Raw genomic sequence first — 18880 nt, forward strand, 5'->3', positions numbered from 1 at the left:
ACTCACAGCCATTAGATATGATTTAAGATTCTCATATCTTGAAATTCTCAAATAATCTAATAGTTGTAAGTAATTTAGAACAGGAGACATTAGATATGATTTAAGATTCTCATATCTTGGAATTCTCAAATAATCTAATGGTTGTAAGTAATTTAGAACAGGAGACAGGATCTTTGCTACTGTATAATGATTATGATACGAGGATGCTTTCCATTCTCTCTTGCGCTGGGCCCATCACCCCCAAATATGTCGTGGTGCTGCTGATAATTTTCATGTGGTACTATTTGGTTTGAATCAGTGAATAATAGACACACATACCATGAAGAGATCTGACAAGACATCAATGGAAGAAGTATGTGCCGTACCTTCTTTCTTCTTTACTTTTTTCATCTTAATAATCTCCATAAACACCACCATTACTAAAACCCACTTCATTTCAGATGGTAACACCATAGTTTCATCTTCCGGAACCTTCGAATTGGGGTTCTTCACTCCCGGCGCCGATTCCAAGAACCGGTACGTGGGAATATGGTACAAGAAAATATCAACCGGGACTGTGGTTTGGGTTGCCAACAGAGAAACCCCAATCCCTGATAAATCTGGTGTCTTGAAGATCATCGACCCCGGAATTCTCGTCCTTGTCAATGGATCCAATCAAATCGTATGGTCTACCAATTCCTCAATCTCCGCTCAGAACCCAGTAGCCCGACTTCTTGATTCAGGCAATCTTGTTGTGAATGATGAAAAAAACACAAAAACAGAGCACCTCCTCCTCTGGCAGAGTTTTGATTATCCGGGTGATACTTTTTTACCTGGTATGAAGCTTGGGAAGAACTTTGTGACTGGCAAAGAATGGTACCTCTCGTCTTGGAAGAGCAAGGTTGATCCATCTCAAGGCGCGTACACATTCCTCACTACAGGAAATATGGTGTTAGGCGGCGTTTTTTTAACGGCGTTTTTTAAAACGCCATTGTTTCTAATATTTAACGGCGTTTTAGAAACGTCTTGTTTTGCTGTAATTGAAACGGCACCGTTTCAAGAATCAAAGACGTTTTTTAAACGCCTTGGAATGGTCTTTTGTTCAACCCCCTCCTTCTCTCCTGTTTCACCTTTATTTTGAATATGATAGCAGTATAAGCGAAAATCTCAATCTCACTCTCGCGCTCTCACTCTCACTCTCACTTTCGCGGTCTCTCTCTCTCCGTCTCTCTCGCCCTCTCTGCACTGTTCGAAGTTCTCGCTCAAAATCGATTCAGATCGGTGATTCATACGAGCCATTTCGAAGTTCTCTCTCAAAATCGATTCAGATCGGTGATTCATCCGAGCCATTTCGAAGTTCTCTCTCAAAATCGATTCAGATCGGTGAGCTACTCTCTCTCTCTCCCCCTTTCTCTCTCTCGCTCTCTGTGCTGTCTAAACCCTAGTTATCTCTGTCAGTTCAGCTCTGTGATTTAGAGATTCAGGGGGCCTCTTTCTCTCTTGCTATCTCTTGCATGTGATTTTTGAATATTATTGATTACTTTTTGCTAGGAATCTTTCGTCTACAATAACAGAAAAGCTAAGAAACTAGAAAATTGTTTTGAAATTTATCTAGAATATTGACTGATGGTGTGGTTTAGATTTAGTTTTGTAATGAGACTGACATTTGAAATGAATCTTGATTAACAGAGCATAATAACTTTTAACAGAGCATGTTTTCATGCATGCAAAACAAATCTGATGCTTGATTGACATGCCACTCACCTTTTGGGAGGCAAGTTTGGCTCCTTCAAATGTCGAACCTGTTGCTCAACACCCAAGCTGAAAGGCAGATGCATGCCATTTTGGAACTGCAAGATATGACTAGCTCGAAATCATATTTAACATGAACATAATAAGAGCACAATTGGGTGAGTATTACTGGCTCTCTTAGTAAGTTCATTACCTGATTTGTGCACCCCACTGCCAAGAATTGCTGCTTTCGAATATTTTCCTGTCAAAAGTAGATGTCATTACAACAAGATAAAACTTCAAAAGATTGATAAGAGATATCACTGAGTTCAAAATGTTGATGCATTTCAAGTGGAGATTATTATTTCAACTAAGTAGCTCAGATTAGACTACGTCGAATACAGTCAATATATGTAGTTTTCAAATTTTCTCCCTCCATTCTATAATCTGAAATAGAGTTATTCGAATTAATGTATCCTACACACATGCTTTTCTTTACAAATCAAGTTGAAAACTTTGGAGCCACACCCTGCATAATTGGGGGGGAATACTTTGTTAATCACATGCTTGGATGCCATTATACCCCAATCTTTGCAAAAAATAGAGAAGGAACAATGCTTCTAATTACATATACCTCTTTTACATCGTGTGTACATGGTTGTCCCTCATTTTGTTGGGGCCTTTTAACCAACTTGTAATAAAAGTTAATAAAATCTTTGCTTTTGTACCTTTGTGGCTATTTTTACCTTTCATGTACTCTTATTTTGTTTTGAATGCAGTAGATATTTATAGATTATTATGTCCTTACTCTTATGTTTGTAGTTTTTTTATAGATATTATCTATGAGTTCTAGCTCTGACCATTCTTCTGGTGAAAGCGAGCAATCAAGCTCTAGTAGTTCTAGTTCAGATGAGACTCAGACCACACTCAAGACGAAAGTCATACCCGATCCACCGGCATCATGGCATCCACTAGGCAGTCTTCCTACCACATCACGTAGCGGTAGTACATCACATGGCTCTGTTTCAGCTGGTATGTATGAACTTTGCTTGATATTTTCCACTTGAGCAGGTAACTATAGTTGCATGAATGATGAATTAGTGTACCCTTGGTATGATCTTTTAGATAACTATCGCAATATGTGCCTACTTCTAGTTATATATAATATCCGCACTGTACACATGCAATTTGTTTTTGCTCAGATGAATAAAAATCTTGAAGTGAACATTGTCAAATTCAATAATACCCCATGTAAGTCCAGAGGCTTTGCATTTGCTTCATCTCTAATTTTTAGCCCTCTCTTGTGCATTTTGTGGAGATGTCTCAATTTGGTGCTCTGTTGGGTTATGATTAGGAATAGAATAGAAATGTAATTCACCCGGTTTAGTAGAACAGATCTCTCTCTCTCTCTCTCTCTCTCTCTCTCCTCATTTTATGCAATTCTCAGGTGATAGGAAATGTGAGAACAGTTCAAGCATTTGCAGGAGAAGAAAAGGCAGTGAGATTGTATAGAGCAGCACTCTTGGACACTTACAAGTACGGGAGGAAAGCAGGACTAGCCAAGGGCCTGGGGCTTGGCACCTTGCACTGTGTCCTTTTTCTTTCATGGTCATTGCTTGTTTGGTATACGAGCATTGTTGTTCATAAGAACATTGCCAATGGAGGAGATTCTTTCACTACCATGCTCAATGTTGTCATTGCCGGACTGTAAGTCTTTGCCCCTTTCTCTTTATTCAAGCAATTTTTTGAATTAGTCCGTTGTGCCTCTTATTGTATTTCGATGAATCTATGAGTTGGTCCATTGAAATTGGAAGGTAGCATATGAACAAGTCCTTCGTTACTTCTGGTGCCTCCATTTTGCATTTTCAGTGAACATGATTTCTTGTACATCTTGGGCCTGTTTAGATGTTTCTTCAGTATGTTAGATTTAACATAAAATTGGAAGCAAGTTTATTATGCTTTTCCCATACCTATTAAAATTTGGGCCTATTTGATTATAAAGTGATAATAATTAATCATGTGAAATGACATTGGTCTGCAACTTTGGCAGTGACACTTTCTAGAGTGTAGGTATGCTTTTCCCATACCTTCTGGGAAGATTGTAGCCCTTGTGGGAGGAAGTGGGTCGGGAAAGAGCACGGTTGTATCCTTGATTGAGCGCTTCTACGAGCCTCTCTCTGGACGGATACTATTAGATGGAACCGATATCAGAGAGCTTGACCTCCAGTGGCTCAGGCAACAGATTGGGTTGGTTAATCAAGAGCCTGCACTTTTTGCTACAACCATTAGGGAGAACATTCTCTATGGGAAAGACGATGCCACCCTCGAAGAGATTACACGTGCTGCGAAACTTTCAGAGGCAATCACTTTCATCAACAACCTTCCTGATAGATTGGAAACCCAGGTATATGGAACTGTTGGTATATATATATACATGAAATTTGAAAATTGACACTGTAAAGTTAGCACGTTGTGATCTTAATCTTTAAAGCTGTGTTTGGATTAGAATTTGGAGAGGGAAAGGAAAAGGAAAAGGAAAAGTCAAGGAAAATGTGACAAAAGTTTATCTTCTATTTCATTCACTTTTATTTTCTTAATTCCTTTCCCGCTGCAAATCCTTCCTCAAGTCCTTGATCCAAACATTGCCTAAGAGAACATTAGGATGGGAGGATTTTTATATTCTGGGTGAAAGGAGTAACAATTGAAGTTCATTTGCAGGTGGGTGAAAGGGGAATACAATTATCGGGTGGACAGAAGCAGAGAATTGCAATATCACGAGCAATAGTAAAGAATCCTTCAATACTTCTGCTGGATGAAGCTACAAGCGCTCTTGATGCGGAGTCTGAGAAGAGTGTACAGGAGGCACTTGATCGTGTGATGGTGGGACGGACAACTATTGTTGTGGCCCATCGGCTTTCTACTGTTAGAAATGCAGATGTAATAGCTGTTGTTCAAGGTGGAAAGATAGTGGAGACCGGGAGTCATGATCAGCTCATTTCGAAACCAAATAGTGCTTATGCATCACTTATTCAACTCCAAGAGGCAGCTTCCTTGCATCGCCTCCCTTCCCGTGGACCTGCTTTGGGACAGCCACTCAGGTATATACATTAAATTTCTGAAATAATATCAATTCTTTAGATGTTACATTTGCATTAAACAGAAATGGGGGGCATTTATTCTCCATTTGGTATTAGTGGCTAAATCTTCAAAATTATTTTTAAAATGTTGCACAGAAATTACGTTAGTGGTGCAAGGAAGACCAAGCTATGTTGACCGCATACTCACTCATTATGTTACATTCTTAAAAATGGAGAAATTTGTCTTTCTTCATTTCATATTTACTTTTAGAGTCAGTTAAATTTTCCAAAATATGCTGTTTGCTGCCGTTACATACAACGGCAGTCTTAATGCATGAGGTTCCCCATACTGTGGGGTCTGGGGATTGTCAGATGTACTACTTTATCAAAAATACCAACATCAATACTCAAAATTGTACATGTCCAATGCAAATTGTTATGATGTTTCTCCCAAAGATTCCATTTTCTAGTGAAACAAAAGAACACTGTTGCTTTTCAAATAAAGCAACTTTAACATACATAACACTAATTTCCTGAAAAATCTGACTAAGTATCAAAATCTTGTTTACTTGTTTTATTTTTATAGCATTAAATATTCTCGTGAATTACTTTTTCTTGCCCCACTTGCATGAAAACATGTTCATGAAAATTACTTGAGAGCTTCTGGTCATCATGGTTGTTGAGGGAACCGGCTCACTGTAATAATGAAAGTCCTTTGCTGGTGGATATACACTTATATGCTTGTATGTTTGTTCTATTTTAACTTTCTCATCTTCACCTCAGGTGTGCTGATAATATGCTTCTTTGACACACGCTGCAGCGTGATTTCTAACTCGCTAGCAATGGTAAACATTTACTGATTGTGGCATGCCATGTATCTGTGTTTTGTAGGTCCTAGCTCAAGTCAAGCCACACAAAAGCAGACAAGAGGTGAGCAATCATTTAATCAAAAGCATACAAGGGATTAGGGATGACATTTCAAACTGTATGCATGAACAGATAAATTTCCCAATTATCACACACATTTTGATTTTGAGGGTAAAAGGATTGCATTTTTTGAGCTATACTTTTTTATGATGTTTACGTCAGCCTACCAAAGAAAAAATTGATTGGAGTCTATTGTGTTGAATTATGGAAACATAAGATGTTGAGTTTGAGGAGAAAAAGGACTTCATGAATGCAACCTAGGCATAATTCTTCTTAGGATTTATTTCTTTTGTTTTGCACTCACACTTATTCACAGTTTTTCTGGTTTCTGTCAATTGAATGATAGGCCTTATCCTTCCTTAGATGTCTGTCTTATGTTAGCCTGGAATTAGGCTGGTAGTTCAATTTTCTCTGACCATGGGACAAATGCTACCGTTCTTACCATTAGGTCACTTGTTTGCCCATGTGTGCTTATGTGGGTACTTTGTTCTCTATTAGTAACTTCAAATCTTCACTTTGCATTTGCAGGTAAGACTTGAAGTGATGGGAAAGAAGGCGAAGAATGCAACCTTTATCTGTGGAAATGAAGCAGCAAAGATATCAAAAGAGATCCAAAAAGTTGAGAAGCGAAGGATTGTCAAAAGCACACTCTGCAATGAGAGGAGCTCTCGAAGCCACTGCATGGTTTGAATCTCTCTCTCTCTCTCTGTGCCTCTTTTTGATGGATACCTTATTCATGGAATCCTATTTACTTGAACATGCACTTCTTTGTTTTTTCACAGGTAATTCTTGATGTCCCAACTATGGGAGGACAGCTTATGCTTGTTGACATGGCTGGTTCTGAAAATATTGAGCAAGCTGGTCAAAATGGTTTGGAAGCCAAAATGCAGGTATTATTTTTAAACAATGCTCTATTCGTAGCTTTCTGAAAAATTATGAAGGTCCCTTCTACTGATTCGAGGTTTTAATTAGTAAAATTATTAATTTATTTTCCATTGAAAGTGCAGACTGGAAAGATCAACCAAGGAAATATAGCACTAAAGAGAGTGGTAGAGTCCATTGCAAATGGTGATTCTCACGTGCCGTTCAGAGACAGCAAGTTGACTATGCTTTTGCAGGTAAATTTCAGTCATAATATTGTCATATAAAGTTTAACATGATTCTGTTTTCTGATTTTTTTTAAATCTTTATTTTTCAAATCCTTGTGTTGTGTTCATTTTTTTTTTTTTTTTGTCTTTAGGATTCATTTGAGGATGATAAGTCGAAGATTTTGATGATATTGTGTGCTAGCCCCGATCCCAAGGAGATGCACAAGACGATTTCTACTCTTGAATACGGAGCAAAAGCAAAATGCATTGTTCGTGGTCCTCATACACCACTCAAGGACAAGCATGGCACGGAAGATTCATCATCAGCAGTTATTTTAGGATCACGGATCACAGCTATGGACCAGTTCATTTTCAAACTACAAATGGAAATTTACTGATCCAAAGCTTGGAAATTTACTGATGCAGTGTAACGATGTGTAATATGCTTGGCTATTCCATTGCATCTGCATGTGCAAGCAAATGACTTAATCTATTTTTTCTTTTTATTTTTTGATTGTGTTTGTTGTTTGATTTTGGTTCAGACACAATCATGTAATGTTTATTTAGTCAATATATTGAAGTAGCTGTAAAATTTTATTCATATTATTGTTATTTTTTAGCTTTATTACAGGTATGTTTTTTAGTTAAATATAACAGATTCAGGAATTTTTTTTTTTTAAAAAAGAGCTATAACGGCGTTTTTTCAAAACGCCACTACAGTGCCAACGGACATTTTTTTTAAAATAAAAAAATCTATCACGGCGTTTTAAAAACGTCGCTAAATATTGGATGATGTCATTTTATTATTATTTATCGCATTTAGCGGCGTTTTTAAAAACGCCGCCTATATTAATTTTACGACGTTTTTAAAGCGTCATAAACTTATAGCGACGGCCGCGTCCTCGACGTTTTGTGATAAGCGTCACTAAAGGAATTAGCGGCGTTTTTCATACATATAGCGGCGTTTTTAAAACGCCGCTAAAAGTCATTTTCCCAGCAGTGCCTGTTGGATCTTCACGGGTATCCGCAAATTGTTTTGAGCAAGGGTTCCACCGAGCAGTTTCGTGCTGGACCCTGGAATGGTGTCGGGTTCAGTGGTCCACACTTGAGACATAATCCAATTTACACAAATGAAGTTGTTTTTAAAAATGATGAGGTGTACTATAGTTATGAGCTCATAAATAGCTCTATTGTTTCGAGGTTGGTTTTGAATCCGAATGGCATTGCAGAGCAAACGACATGGATTGATCGAACCCACGGTTGGGTACAATATGTGACCGCGCCACAAGATCCTTGTGACAGTTTTAAGTTGTGTGGTCCATATGGTATTTGTAGCATTGATACTTCCCCTGTTTGTGGTTGTTTGAGTGATAAATTTGTTCCAAAAGACTCTAAAAATTGGGATATGGCAGATTGGTCGAGCGGGTGTGTTCGGATGACACCATTGGATTGCCACAATGATGGGTTTGTCAAGTTTTCTGGAATTAAAATACCAGACACACGACAGTCCTGGTATAACACTACCATGACACTTGAGGAATGCAGAGAGGTATGCTTGAAAAATTGCTCTTGCACGGCTTATACAAATTTAGATGTGAGAGGCAGCGGAAGTGGCTGCTTGCTTTGGTTTCATGACCTGATTGACTTGAGAGTGTTCAGTGACAATGGGCTAAATGTTTACATAAGGATGGCGTCCTCCGACGTAGGTAAGATTCACATATGGGCACTGCAAGATGCACAGAAAAATATATAGAAAACGTGGCCGTGGTAAAAATATATATATATATATATATATTTATCCTATCCTGTTAGCTTATTCTTCATAATTGTTCCTTACTTGATTACAATTAAAGATATGTCGAGTAATATTATTATACAAATGCAGGCAAAGATAAGTAAGCATGAAAATAACAGATTTTGCCTTTTTCTTATTCATTTTATCTAGTTAAGGTTTAACAAGCAGAGATTTCAGTAAGTTTGGTTTTGACGTTGATTCAAGTAGAAGGGTTTTTTTTTTTTTTTTTTATTTAGTTTGAAGCCTATGATAATTTGTAGTGCTGCTAATTTTGTGCTTTCATGGTTGTATTATCATCAGATTGAATTAATTGACCATTTTGTTTGTATGGAGATTCAACAGACCAACAAGTTGTCTACCATGGCAAGAAAAGAACAATAATCATTGTCAGCTTGGCGCTATTCTCTTGGATGCTACTGTTTGCTCTGAGCCTTGCCTTTTATGTCCGGCAAAAGAAGAAAAAATTGCACCTCAAGAAAGAAGGTAACGCAAATGAGTGATTTTGTGCTGTAATTATGTGCCTTTCTAAGGTTATTTTTTTTTTTTTACTTTTTGTTCTGTAACAATATGTTGGAACATGCTGTCTCATCTAAATCCACTTCGCAGAACGTATGGACCACAACTCCGGGCAACTTTATCCAAACAAAAACCAGAAGAAAGATCTAGAGTTGCCATTCTTCGACTTAGCTACAATAGTTGATTCTACAAATTACTTTTCAATCAACAATAAGATTGGAGAGGGTGGATTTGGACCTGTTTACAAGGTAATATTGTAGATACTTCTCGTAAGGCAATATTTCTATCACTATTTTTCCAAACGTGCTCAAGTTTTAATGCCAAACCACAATTCTGGAATATGAAATTGGCAAAAACACCAGTAAGAGGAATTTTATTTATGAACTTGCTCTAATGGGAAATGAAATGACTATTGAGTCTGACCTTTTGCATAGAAGTGACGATGAATGAATTTTTGTATATTTCTAGATAACCCTCCCTCCCTCCCTCCTCCAAGAGCACACACATACCCATCCAAAACATGGAATGTGTATTTGTGCCATAGGATTCAAAATGGGCCTACTTTTTTTTTTTTTAGAACGGAAAAATGGACCTAAAAGTTGAGTTCTGTTTGTTAGCAGTGTGTGGCATGAAAAAAGATATTTTTATTTATTATTTATTTATTTATTTATTTTTCTAGGTTTGAAGACTATTATACTGATCAAATTGGTTTATATTCAGGGTATTTTGGAAGGTGGACAAGAAATAGCTGTTAAGCGGCTTTCAGAGTATTCAACACAAGGGCCTAATGAGTTCAAGAATGAAGTTATCTGTATTGCCAAACTTCAGCACCGAAATCTTGTGAAGCTTTTAGGATGCTGTAATCAAGGAGAAGAAAAAATGTTGATCTATGAATACATGCCCAACAAAAGTCTGGACTACTTTATTTTTGGTTAGTCTCTCTTGAAACTATAATACTACATCACTTTCTCACTTCCATCTTCTTCTAATTTAATCCTTTTGGCTCCTTATAAATCTTTTTAATTATTTGAAAATGGGATCAAGATCACATGGTTTTGTTTTACATGTGCACCTGTATGAACTTTGTCTACCAAAAAAATAATTGTGAACTTCCTGAAGGAATTTTGTTAAATTCAAGCATTTATTTATTAGGATCATGGTCTAACTCTGGAAAAAATGTGACCAGATCAAACTCAAAGAACATTACTGGATTGGCCCAAGCGCTTCCAAATTATTAATGGAATTGCCCGGGGGATTCTTTATCTTCATCAAGATTCTAGACTAAGAATTATTCATAGAGATCTCAAAGCAAGCAATATTTTGCTAGATATTGGCATGAACCCAAAAATATCAGACTTTGGAATGGCTAGAAGTTTTGGAGGAAATGAGACGGCAGGAAATACAAAAAGAGTGGTTGGAACATAGTAAGCATCGCTAAAACATGTTTTTCTAATTCACTTACATTTGCTTCAAAATTCGATTCTTCATATAGTGCTCTGCTGCAGCGGCTACATGTCTCCAGAATACGCATTTGATGGGCTATTTTCAGTAAAGTCAGATGCATTTAGCTTTGGTGTGTTGGTGTTGGAGATAATGAGTGGGAAGAGAAACAGAGGTTTCTGTCATCCAGATCATCACCATAACCTCCTTGGTCATGTAAGTGTTAAATTTAAATCTAAAAGTGCTCATTATCATTATCGTATGTATTCGTTCAAATTGTTGTTGTTAATATTGTTATGAATTTTTCAGGCATGGATACTCTATAAACAAGATAGGTCAATGGAATTGATTGATGAATCTCTAAGGGACTCATGTGACCTATTTGAAGTGTTGCGATCAATACATGTGGGTCTTTTATGTGTACAACAACATCCAGAGGATAGGCCAAACATGTCAACTGTGGTTTTGATGTTAGGCAGTGAGGGTGTATTGCCTCAGCCTAAACAACCTGGCTTTTTCACTGAAAGGAATTTACTTGAAGCTAATTGTTCATTGAACAAGGGTACAATAAATTCAGTCAATGAAATGACCATTAGCATGTTTTATGCTCGATAGAAATAAATGGTTTTGAAATCACCATTTGGGTCTTGCACATATTCTTGCCAACATGGTTGGTGAGTGCAACATTTGTATTGAAGACGAGATTTAAAAAGCATCCCCTATCAGAGAATGCTCATTGGTTTGCCTCCTTCATACATGGTATGTGAATGACAAGTCTAGCGACACAAACTGACTATAGAATCTACTACAGAAAACACAAGTGGAACAACTTGAGTTAAATAATCTCATCAATGGATGGTCTCACTATCTTATACGTATGACTCTAATTAATTTATGTAATTGATTCTGTGGTTAATTCTGTTTCCCGAGATTTATTTTGGTATTTGAATGTTCTAGTTTACAAGTCTCATGCTGATTGATTATACGTGATCACCATGACTGAATTTATGATTTTGGTGTTGATTATCATTGATCAAGGTTGTATTGGCCTTTGAATTGGCTCTGCTGGTTATTAGGACAATATCAAACAACAAGACAAGAGATACATGTGGACCATCACTATCTATCCCTAGGACCCATTTGTGCGTGTTCATGCAGGGTTCTCCGTTGGGTAATACATTATTGCCACTGTTCCTTGATTTGAGTTGAACATTGCAATGGGATCGACGATCAATGGCATCAAACGATCTCTGGTCACCCCAGCTGATGTACTAACACCATCACCATGTTGGTAGATGCACCGGGCAGTCCTTGCCATGTTTAGTGACAAAGTAGTTAATATTATGGATTTAGGGTTTGAATTCTTTGCAATTGCATTATTAAGTTTTCTCTATGAAAAGCTTATGAGGCCTTTAATATGATCTCATGCTTGTTCTTCTGTCACACCCTTATCCATCATATGACATTGAATGGATTTTGCCACATCCCCTCTCGTAATCTCTGCCTTTAATCAAGATACGAAAACAACAAAAATGAATTAATGACCTAAGATAGTATAGTATCATTTTTAGATATTTTATTGATAACATTCACATCAACACAAGTGAACCCCACTCACTATTATTTAATTTTGGAATGAGATTCTACCAAATTGGCAAAGTCAATTGAGGCATACTATTAAGGCCTTCGTGACCTCCATGTTAGATATATATTATCACTTTATACTTATCTATTTGTATTGTAGATGTACCTCATCTCTTTTTCTATACTTATCTAGGTTTCTTCTCAACCTATATATACAGGCTTCTTGTTTTTCATTATTCAATTCAATACAAAGTTTCTCTTTTGTCTTCTCTCTCTACTTTCATAACATGGTATCAAAGCGTAGGGTTCTCTCCTAGCCTCATTTTCTTCTTCATCACGTTTTGTTTCTAGCAGCTTGCTTTTGTCCCCTGTTGGTTTCTACTGTTTTTAAATATCTAGTCCATCCTTGTTTCAATGTTTGGACTATACCAACCTCTTCATCTCTGCAAGATGAAGCTAACGCCACCAGACTCACCTTCATCGGTCTCCACATGCGCCCTCACATGCCTCCCAAAGAACGACGCGTCGGTTGACATTGGTTCCACTCTTCCTACGTGCCCGCACGAGTCATCTCAACTGGCTTTCCTCGGCTTCAGCCCCTCGACGTTCGCCTCAGTCGATTCACCGTCAGCTCGCCCATCGGCTTCCACCTCAGTTGATTCACCATTGGCTTCCTTTCGATTTCTTTTAGCTGCGTACCCCCACCCCGGCTTATGCCCGGTTCGCTCAACCGCGTGCCTTGTTCCTCAGCCACTGATGTCAGCCCTACTCAGCCACTGACTAGCTGCTGACATCATCACAGCCACAATGCTGACATCAGCCCTACTTGTTCCTAAGGTTTTTCAACCTTCTGAATCTGTTGGTGACCTCTGTTTTGGCTAAATCTGTTTTCTTCTTATGGATCATATTGAGAACATCCAACCTATTTCTGTTACACTTGATGGGTCTGATTATGTTAGTTGGGCCCAAGCTCTCTCTAGCTTCATCAAAGGGAAACGGCTTTGGCAGATCATTATTAGTGTTCTTCCCAAACCTAACCAAAAGGAGGATGAGACTAACTCTGCATTCGATGACCATCTTGATGAATGGGAAAGTAAGAATTATCCAGATTTGGCGAGCACCTGGTGGATAATGAAGGCGGCTTGGGTTGTGCGCCAGAGGGGGGACAGCTTGGATTGTGCGCTAGAGGGGACGACTTGGGTGGTGCACCAAAGGAGGTAGTTTGGGTGGTTCGCATTGCCAAATCAAGCCACGGTTTTCGCTCTGCTGCTGTTTCTTTTGAGGGTTCTTCTACTCCTTCCTTCTCTATGGATGATGTTGAGTCCGTTATCTACCAGGTACTAGCCAAATCTGGTACTGTGAAGCCCCTGAAAAATGTATTCTCTTTAAAAACCCTTATGTTTGAATTATTTCCTTAAAGCCCCTCAGTTTCTTGAATTATTTCGAATCTTGTCGGTTAGCATTTTTTTTTATTTTATTTTTATCGAAACAGGAATATCCTAGCCGAATTAGGTTCCTTAGCCTAATTTAATTTAATTCTACATAAGTAAGGTATCAATACATGAGTTTAATTCCAAGTCCTCACTTCTTTTATTAATTTCAAGAATTGCCCCAAAAATAGTACTTGTACTTTTATACTATAGGTACCATCAAATCAATTTGAGATATATATATATATATATATACATTGGGAGATGCGTCCCTAGTATCTAAATTGAATAAAAAAAAATGCCCCATCTCCCTTCCCAATGGCCGACCACCCTAGGAGATTGTGAGGGGCTTATTTTCAAGAATTGTAATCATGGTATTCTAGAAACCCTAACACCTAGTACCCCTAAATCTAGGGTTTTGTTTCCAACACTAGTTTCACTCCAACTAGAGACCAACTAGATATTGTCTAATCCTATGATTAAGTTCCCTAATCACTCCCTATTCCATTAGACTCCAAGTAAATCCAATCTTTTCCATCCAATTCCAACTAGTGGGCCTTTATGTCTTTTTACACCAAAATTTGCCTATAAATACCACCACCCCCTGGCATGACAAACACAAACAACACACCCTCACACACATTCGGCCTAGAGGAGAGAAAGGAGAGCAAGAGAGAAGTCTTGAGAGGGAGAGGAAGAAAGAGGAGAGCCATCTTGTTCAAGCCTAGCAAGTAAGCCACAACGCAACCTTCTCTTTCATTTTCCTTTTTTCAAATACATGTTCTTAAGAGTTCTAAACATTGTTTTCAAATGTGTTATTGATGAGCTACTTGTGTTAAAAATGATAAGGGTTGAGCCATGATTCTACCTCTCTTGTAGTTTCCCTCATTTCGATGCAAAACTATCTTTTTCATATCTATCTCTTAAACTTTCCAAAGGCACACCTTCAAGCAAAATTTCTGAGTTTAATATATGTTATTTAGCATGTTTTCATCACAAAATAAATGAAAATTTTCCCGTAGTGGATCTCTTTTTTCACAAATCTTCTTGTTTTGGGTATTGTGCCTTAGAATCTGTTTTCGCAGCCAACTTTCAAAATTTCTAGAAAAATTTATAAAATTATTCTGGACCTCTATTTTATGTCAAAATCTTCCTTAAGGAGTTATCTTTCAACTAAAATTGGTTTCATTGAAAAACAGTGAGCGGTTTGCAAGAAAATCAAAATTTCGTAACGGTCGACGAATCTGGACAGCGCTGGAGTGTTTTCTAAATAACTTAAAATCTAGAAAAGCTATCCCATTTCCGAAATATGTTATGAAACTAGATTAAATTCTCTACGAACCATAGGAAGGCCGAGTCTGGTGAAAAATTTAAAATAGTCCTTTCATTCTAATCCTTATGTGATATTGAATCTGGAAATTCTGTTGCGCATGGGTGTTTTATGCTCTTGTGTTCATGAAAATGCTTATTAGCTTATGATCATATCTTGGCATGATATTATATGTGTTATTGTTATGTTCTTTATCTTCTTCATCTTAATGATGCATGCTTGTGTGGATATCATTATCTTGTTAAGTTAGTCTAACCTTGATTTAAAACATTTAATTCAACGAAAAACTTAATTGGGATGGTATTGGGTTTTCAATCTTTTGAGTAATGGAAAGATGATAATATGTGATGTATGGATTGTTGGGATGCGTTCCCTATTTGGAAGTTAAAATCTTGCGCAAGTGGTTTTCGGAACCCTTGAATGGAGCGGTTGTATTCGGACCCTAGGTGGTTTGGTGTGAGGAGGGATTTGGGCAAAGCCCTATTTTACCGTCTCTTTTAAGGCCCTGTGGTTAGCGCTACACGGTACATAACCGTTGGTAGGCATCAGAGGTTAGGACTGCAACAAAGTAGCAAAAGAGGGGGCATACTGAATAATCCGCGTCCGATTCTTGTGGTTGGGAGGACGGAATCTCTTTGGGGGATTTCTAGTTTACTAACATCTAGCTTATAACCCTTTATTTATTTAGTTGAGTATCATGCTTTACTACTTGATGTTATATTTGTGATTGTGTATTGGACTGGGAAAAATGGGTGGGGTGTGTGTGTGTTTACTGGGCATTCAAAGCTCATGACGTATCATGCCAGGTGCTGAAGAGGAGCTTATAGCTGGAGACGACGAGCCTGAAACCTTCGAAGACTTTGGCTATCTTAGAAAAGTTAGAAATTTCCCTTTTGATATTTTGTAAGGCTCATATGAAGATTTAAAATTTCTTTTGGGATGTAATATAATGGAACAAATTTTTGAAATTAAGGATATTCGTGGTTGTTATGTGCTTATATTCTAATATATATATGTATGAACCTTATCGTTGCTTATGAGACCTTGTGTCAATACCTTGTAAGATTTGTCAAAAAGGTAGTGCGCTGCCTAAGAAAGCTGGACTTAGAAGGGAGGCTAATTTGATTCCTCCGGCGATCTGGGATCTTACTTGGTTATTGACCATAGGGCTCATTAGCGACTCTCCCTTGACTGCAACCAATAGTGTAGAGTCGGGGCATCACAGGTACTCCTCCCTCTACTACTTTTTCAGTAACCTCAGGCAACTCTGCATGGTATTTTGATTCCGCATGCTGTAATCACATGACTTCTGACTCCACTCGATTTTCTTCTTTATCATCATCATCTTCTACTCTCACTATATACACCACTGATGGTTCTCATATGCCTATTAGTCACACTGGCCAAATCTTTACTTCCACTGTATCTCTTTTTGATGTTTATCATATTCATGCTTTTCAATTTAACCTTATCTATGTTGGTCAGTTATGTGAACTTGGTCTAACCAATACCTTTTTCTACTACTAGTTGTTTGGTGCAAGACCGTCAAACGAGATAGATCCTTGGTTTAGGCTGTAAGCATGGATGTATGTTTGACCTTATCCATCTTCACAGTCCACACAAATTATCTACTATTGCTGCTGTATCTATTATGTCTTCTTTTCATCTTTGGCATTGTCGCTTAGGACATGTCTCTTTTTGTCATTTGGAAACTTTCGTTTCTAGTGGTCAGTTAGGTCGTGTCCATCTTGAAGATGTCGATTGTTTGTCTTGTCAAATTGCTAAACAACCTACCTTACCTTTAATAAAAGTAATTCTATTTCTCCTTCTCCTTTTGATCTTGTGCATTTAGATATTTAGGGACCTTCCCCCGAACTGACCATGGGGGTCCAGATATTTTGTGATTTTTGTTGATGATTTTTCTCGTTATACTTGGCTTTTTCTTCTCAAAAATTGCTCTGAACTTAAACAGATGTACTATGATTTCTCTGCTATGGTCCGTACTCAGGGTCCTACAGGGGCCTACAGGTCGCGTGTACGCTGTTACCACGCAGGATCTTGTACCTGCTCCATCAGTTGTGAGAGGTACCTTTTTGTTTTGCAACTCGGTTGCTAATGTATTGATTGATACGGGTGCATCTCATTCTTTTGTATCTGCAGCATTTGCATCTGTTTTGGAATTAGAGTTGGCACAGTTAGCATCTCCTATATGTGTAGTATCGCTTGTTGGTGGTGAGTTGATCTTGAAACAAGGTGTTAGAGGTTGTGATATAGAGGTCGCCGACCATAGGCTTCCTTTTCCTTTTGTTGTCATGCCCATGAAGGGTTTTGATGTTATTTTGGGTATGGACTGGCTATCGTCATACCGGGCTGTTATTGATTGCTACCGCCAGAGGGTCACAGTATGTACCTTGAGCGGGGAGTGTTTCCATTTCTTGGGGGATCGGGTTGGTAGTGTGTTGCCACCGGTGTACAATCCACGAGGGCGGAGTGAGCTTAGTGGTCTACTTGCTAGCTTTTTGAGTCGTGAGTGCGGTGAGACCCAGACTGTGTTGCCGAGAGTGGTTTGTGAGTACTCGGATGTCTTTCCCGAGGATCTCGTTAGTTTGCCACCTCACCGTGAGATAGAGTTCTCTATTGATTTAGTGCCCGGCACAGGGCCGATTTCTATGGCACCTTACCATTTTGCCCCAGCCGAGTTGAGTGAGTTGAAGATTCAGCTCTAGGATTTGCTAGATAAGGGCTTTGTTCACCCTAGTGTTTTGCCGTGGGGAGCACCGCCCCTCTTCGCTAAGAAGAAAGATGGTGCCTTGAGACTTTGTATCGACTACTGAAAGTTGAATCGGGCTACAGTCAAGAACAAGTACCCTATGCCCCGTATTGATGATCTGTTTGACCAGTTGAAGGGTTCCCGTTGTTTCTCTAAGATAGACTTGAGATCGGGTTACCACCGGTTGAGAGTCAGAGAGGAGGATATTTCTAAGACGGCATTCCGTACGCGGTATGGCCATTATGAGTTTCTGGTGATGCCATTCGGGCTTACCAATGCACTGGCAGTCTTTATGGATTTGATGAACCGGATCTTCCGGGAATTCTTAGATCGATTTGTGGTCGTTTTCGTGGACGACATTCTTATCTATTCGCCTTTTGAGGAGGAGCACGAGGAACACTTGAGAGTGGTGCTTAAATCGCCTAGAGCGCACAGGCTGTATGCCAAGTTTGGGAAGTGTGAGTTCTAGCTAGGAGAGGTCAAATTTTTAGGCCATGTGGTGTCCGGGGGAAGGGGTGTCTGTTGATACATCCAAGGTAGAGGCAGTGCAAGATTGGGCACAGCCGAAGAATGTGTTTGAGATTCGCAGTTTTCTGGGATTAGCTGGGTATTACCGTCGGTTTGTGAAAGATTTCTCCAGGCTAGCTTCGCCTTTGACTAGATTGACGCGAAAAGGGGTCAAGTTTGTATGGAGTGAGACTTGCGAAAAGTCGTTCCAGGAGTTGAGGGTTAGATTGACTACTGCTCCCGTTTTGATTATTCCGGAGAGAGGGTTGGGTTATGTGGTTTATTGTGATGCCTCACGGGAGGGTTTGGGTTGTGTGTTGATGCAAGAGGGGAATGTGGTAGCTTATGGCTCACGTCAGTTGAAAATGCACGAGAAAAATTACCATACACACGACCTAGAGTTAGTAGCAGTGATCTTCGCCTTGAAGATTTGCAAGCACTACCTTTATGGTGAGAGGTTCGAGGTGTTCTCGGACCACAAGAGTTTGAAGTAACTTTTCACACAGAGAGACTTGAATCTGAGGCAGGGGAGGTGGATGGAGTTCATTGAGGACTATGATTTTGAGTTGCACTATCACCCGGGAAAGGCTAATGTTGTGGCCGATGCCCTTAGTAGGAAATCCATTAGTGATGTAGCTTGTATAGCCATCCGGGAATGGGAGATGTTGGGTGTACTTGGCGAGTTTGATTTGCTTCTGGGCGAATC

The 18880-nt window shown here is 38.8% G+C and overlaps 2 protein-coding genes across 5 annotated transcripts; both read left to right on the forward strand.

Annotated features, from left to right (window-relative positions):
- Window positions 1-223: 223 nt before the first annotated feature.
- Window positions 224-11561, forward strand: LOC114259927 (G-type lectin S-receptor-like serine/threonine-protein kinase At4g27290). Its single transcript, XM_082883873.1, has 8 exons — window positions 224-928; window positions 7800-8508; window positions 8931-9080; window positions 9204-9361; window positions 9834-10044; window positions 10300-10537; window positions 10619-10769; window positions 10863-11561. Exons 1-8 carry the CDS (start codon window positions 320-322, stop codon window positions 11166-11168), a joined length of 2532 nt encoding a protein of 843 aa, XP_082739999.1. The 5' UTR covers window positions 224-319; the 3' UTR covers window positions 11169-11561.
- LOC114291968 (kinesin-like protein KIN-10A) lies at window positions 1091-7391 on the forward strand. Of its 4 annotated transcripts, none has more exons than XM_082883872.1 (6): window positions 1091-2742; window positions 5679-5717; window positions 6243-6398; window positions 6497-6604; window positions 6722-6832; window positions 6955-7391. In XM_082883872.1, the coding sequence occupies exons 1-6, from the start codon at window positions 2725-2727 to the stop codon at window positions 7198-7200; spliced, it is 678 nt and encodes a 225-aa protein (XP_082739998.1). In that variant the 5' UTR covers window positions 1091-2724; the 3' UTR covers window positions 7201-7391. The 4 variants fall into 4 exon arrangements, with proteins under 4 accessions (XP_082739998.1, XP_082739995.1, XP_082739996.1 ...); XM_082883869.1 differs by lacking the exons at window positions 5679-5717; window positions 6243-6398; window positions 6497-6604; window positions 6722-6832; window positions 6955-7391 and adding exons at window positions 3158-3417; window positions 3781-4114; window positions 4429-4808; window positions 5374-5670 and having other exon boundaries at window positions 1693-1889; window positions 2533-2742; XM_082883870.1 differs by lacking the exons at window positions 5679-5717; window positions 6243-6398; window positions 6497-6604; window positions 6722-6832; window positions 6955-7391 and adding exons at window positions 3158-3417; window positions 3781-4114; window positions 4429-4808; window positions 5374-5670 and having other exon boundaries at window positions 1693-1889; window positions 2544-2742.
- Window positions 11562-18880: the final 7319 nt, after the last annotated feature.

The sequence above is a fragment of the Camellia sinensis genome, chromosome 8 (genome assembly GCF_055761805.1).
Source record: "Camellia sinensis isolate YWXY chromosome 8, ASM5576180v1, whole genome shotgun sequence".
NCBI lineage: Eukaryota > Viridiplantae > Streptophyta > Magnoliopsida > Ericales > Theaceae > Camellia > Camellia sinensis.

Coding starts and splice junctions, on each gene's coding strand:
- LOC114291968 (XM_082883869.1), top strand. Junction 4,115..4,428: donor CTGATAGATTGGAAACCCAG/GTATATGGAACT, acceptor GTTCATTTGCAG/GTGGGTGAAAGGGGAATACA. Junction 4,809..5,373: donor GCTTTGGGACAGCCACTCAG/GTATATACATTA, acceptor TTATTTTTATAG/CATTAAATATTCTCGTGAAT.
- LOC114259927 (XM_082883873.1), top strand. CDS start 320: ATGAAGAGATCTGACAAGACATCAATGGAAGAAGTATGTGCCGTACCT. Junction 929..7,799: donor TCCTCACTACAGGAAATATG/GTGTTAGGCGGC, acceptor TCATTTTCCCAG/CAGTGCCTGTTGGATCTTCA. Junction 10,770..10,862: donor ACCATAACCTCCTTGGTCAT/GTAAGTGTTAAA, acceptor TGAATTTTTCAG/GCATGGATACTCTATAAACA.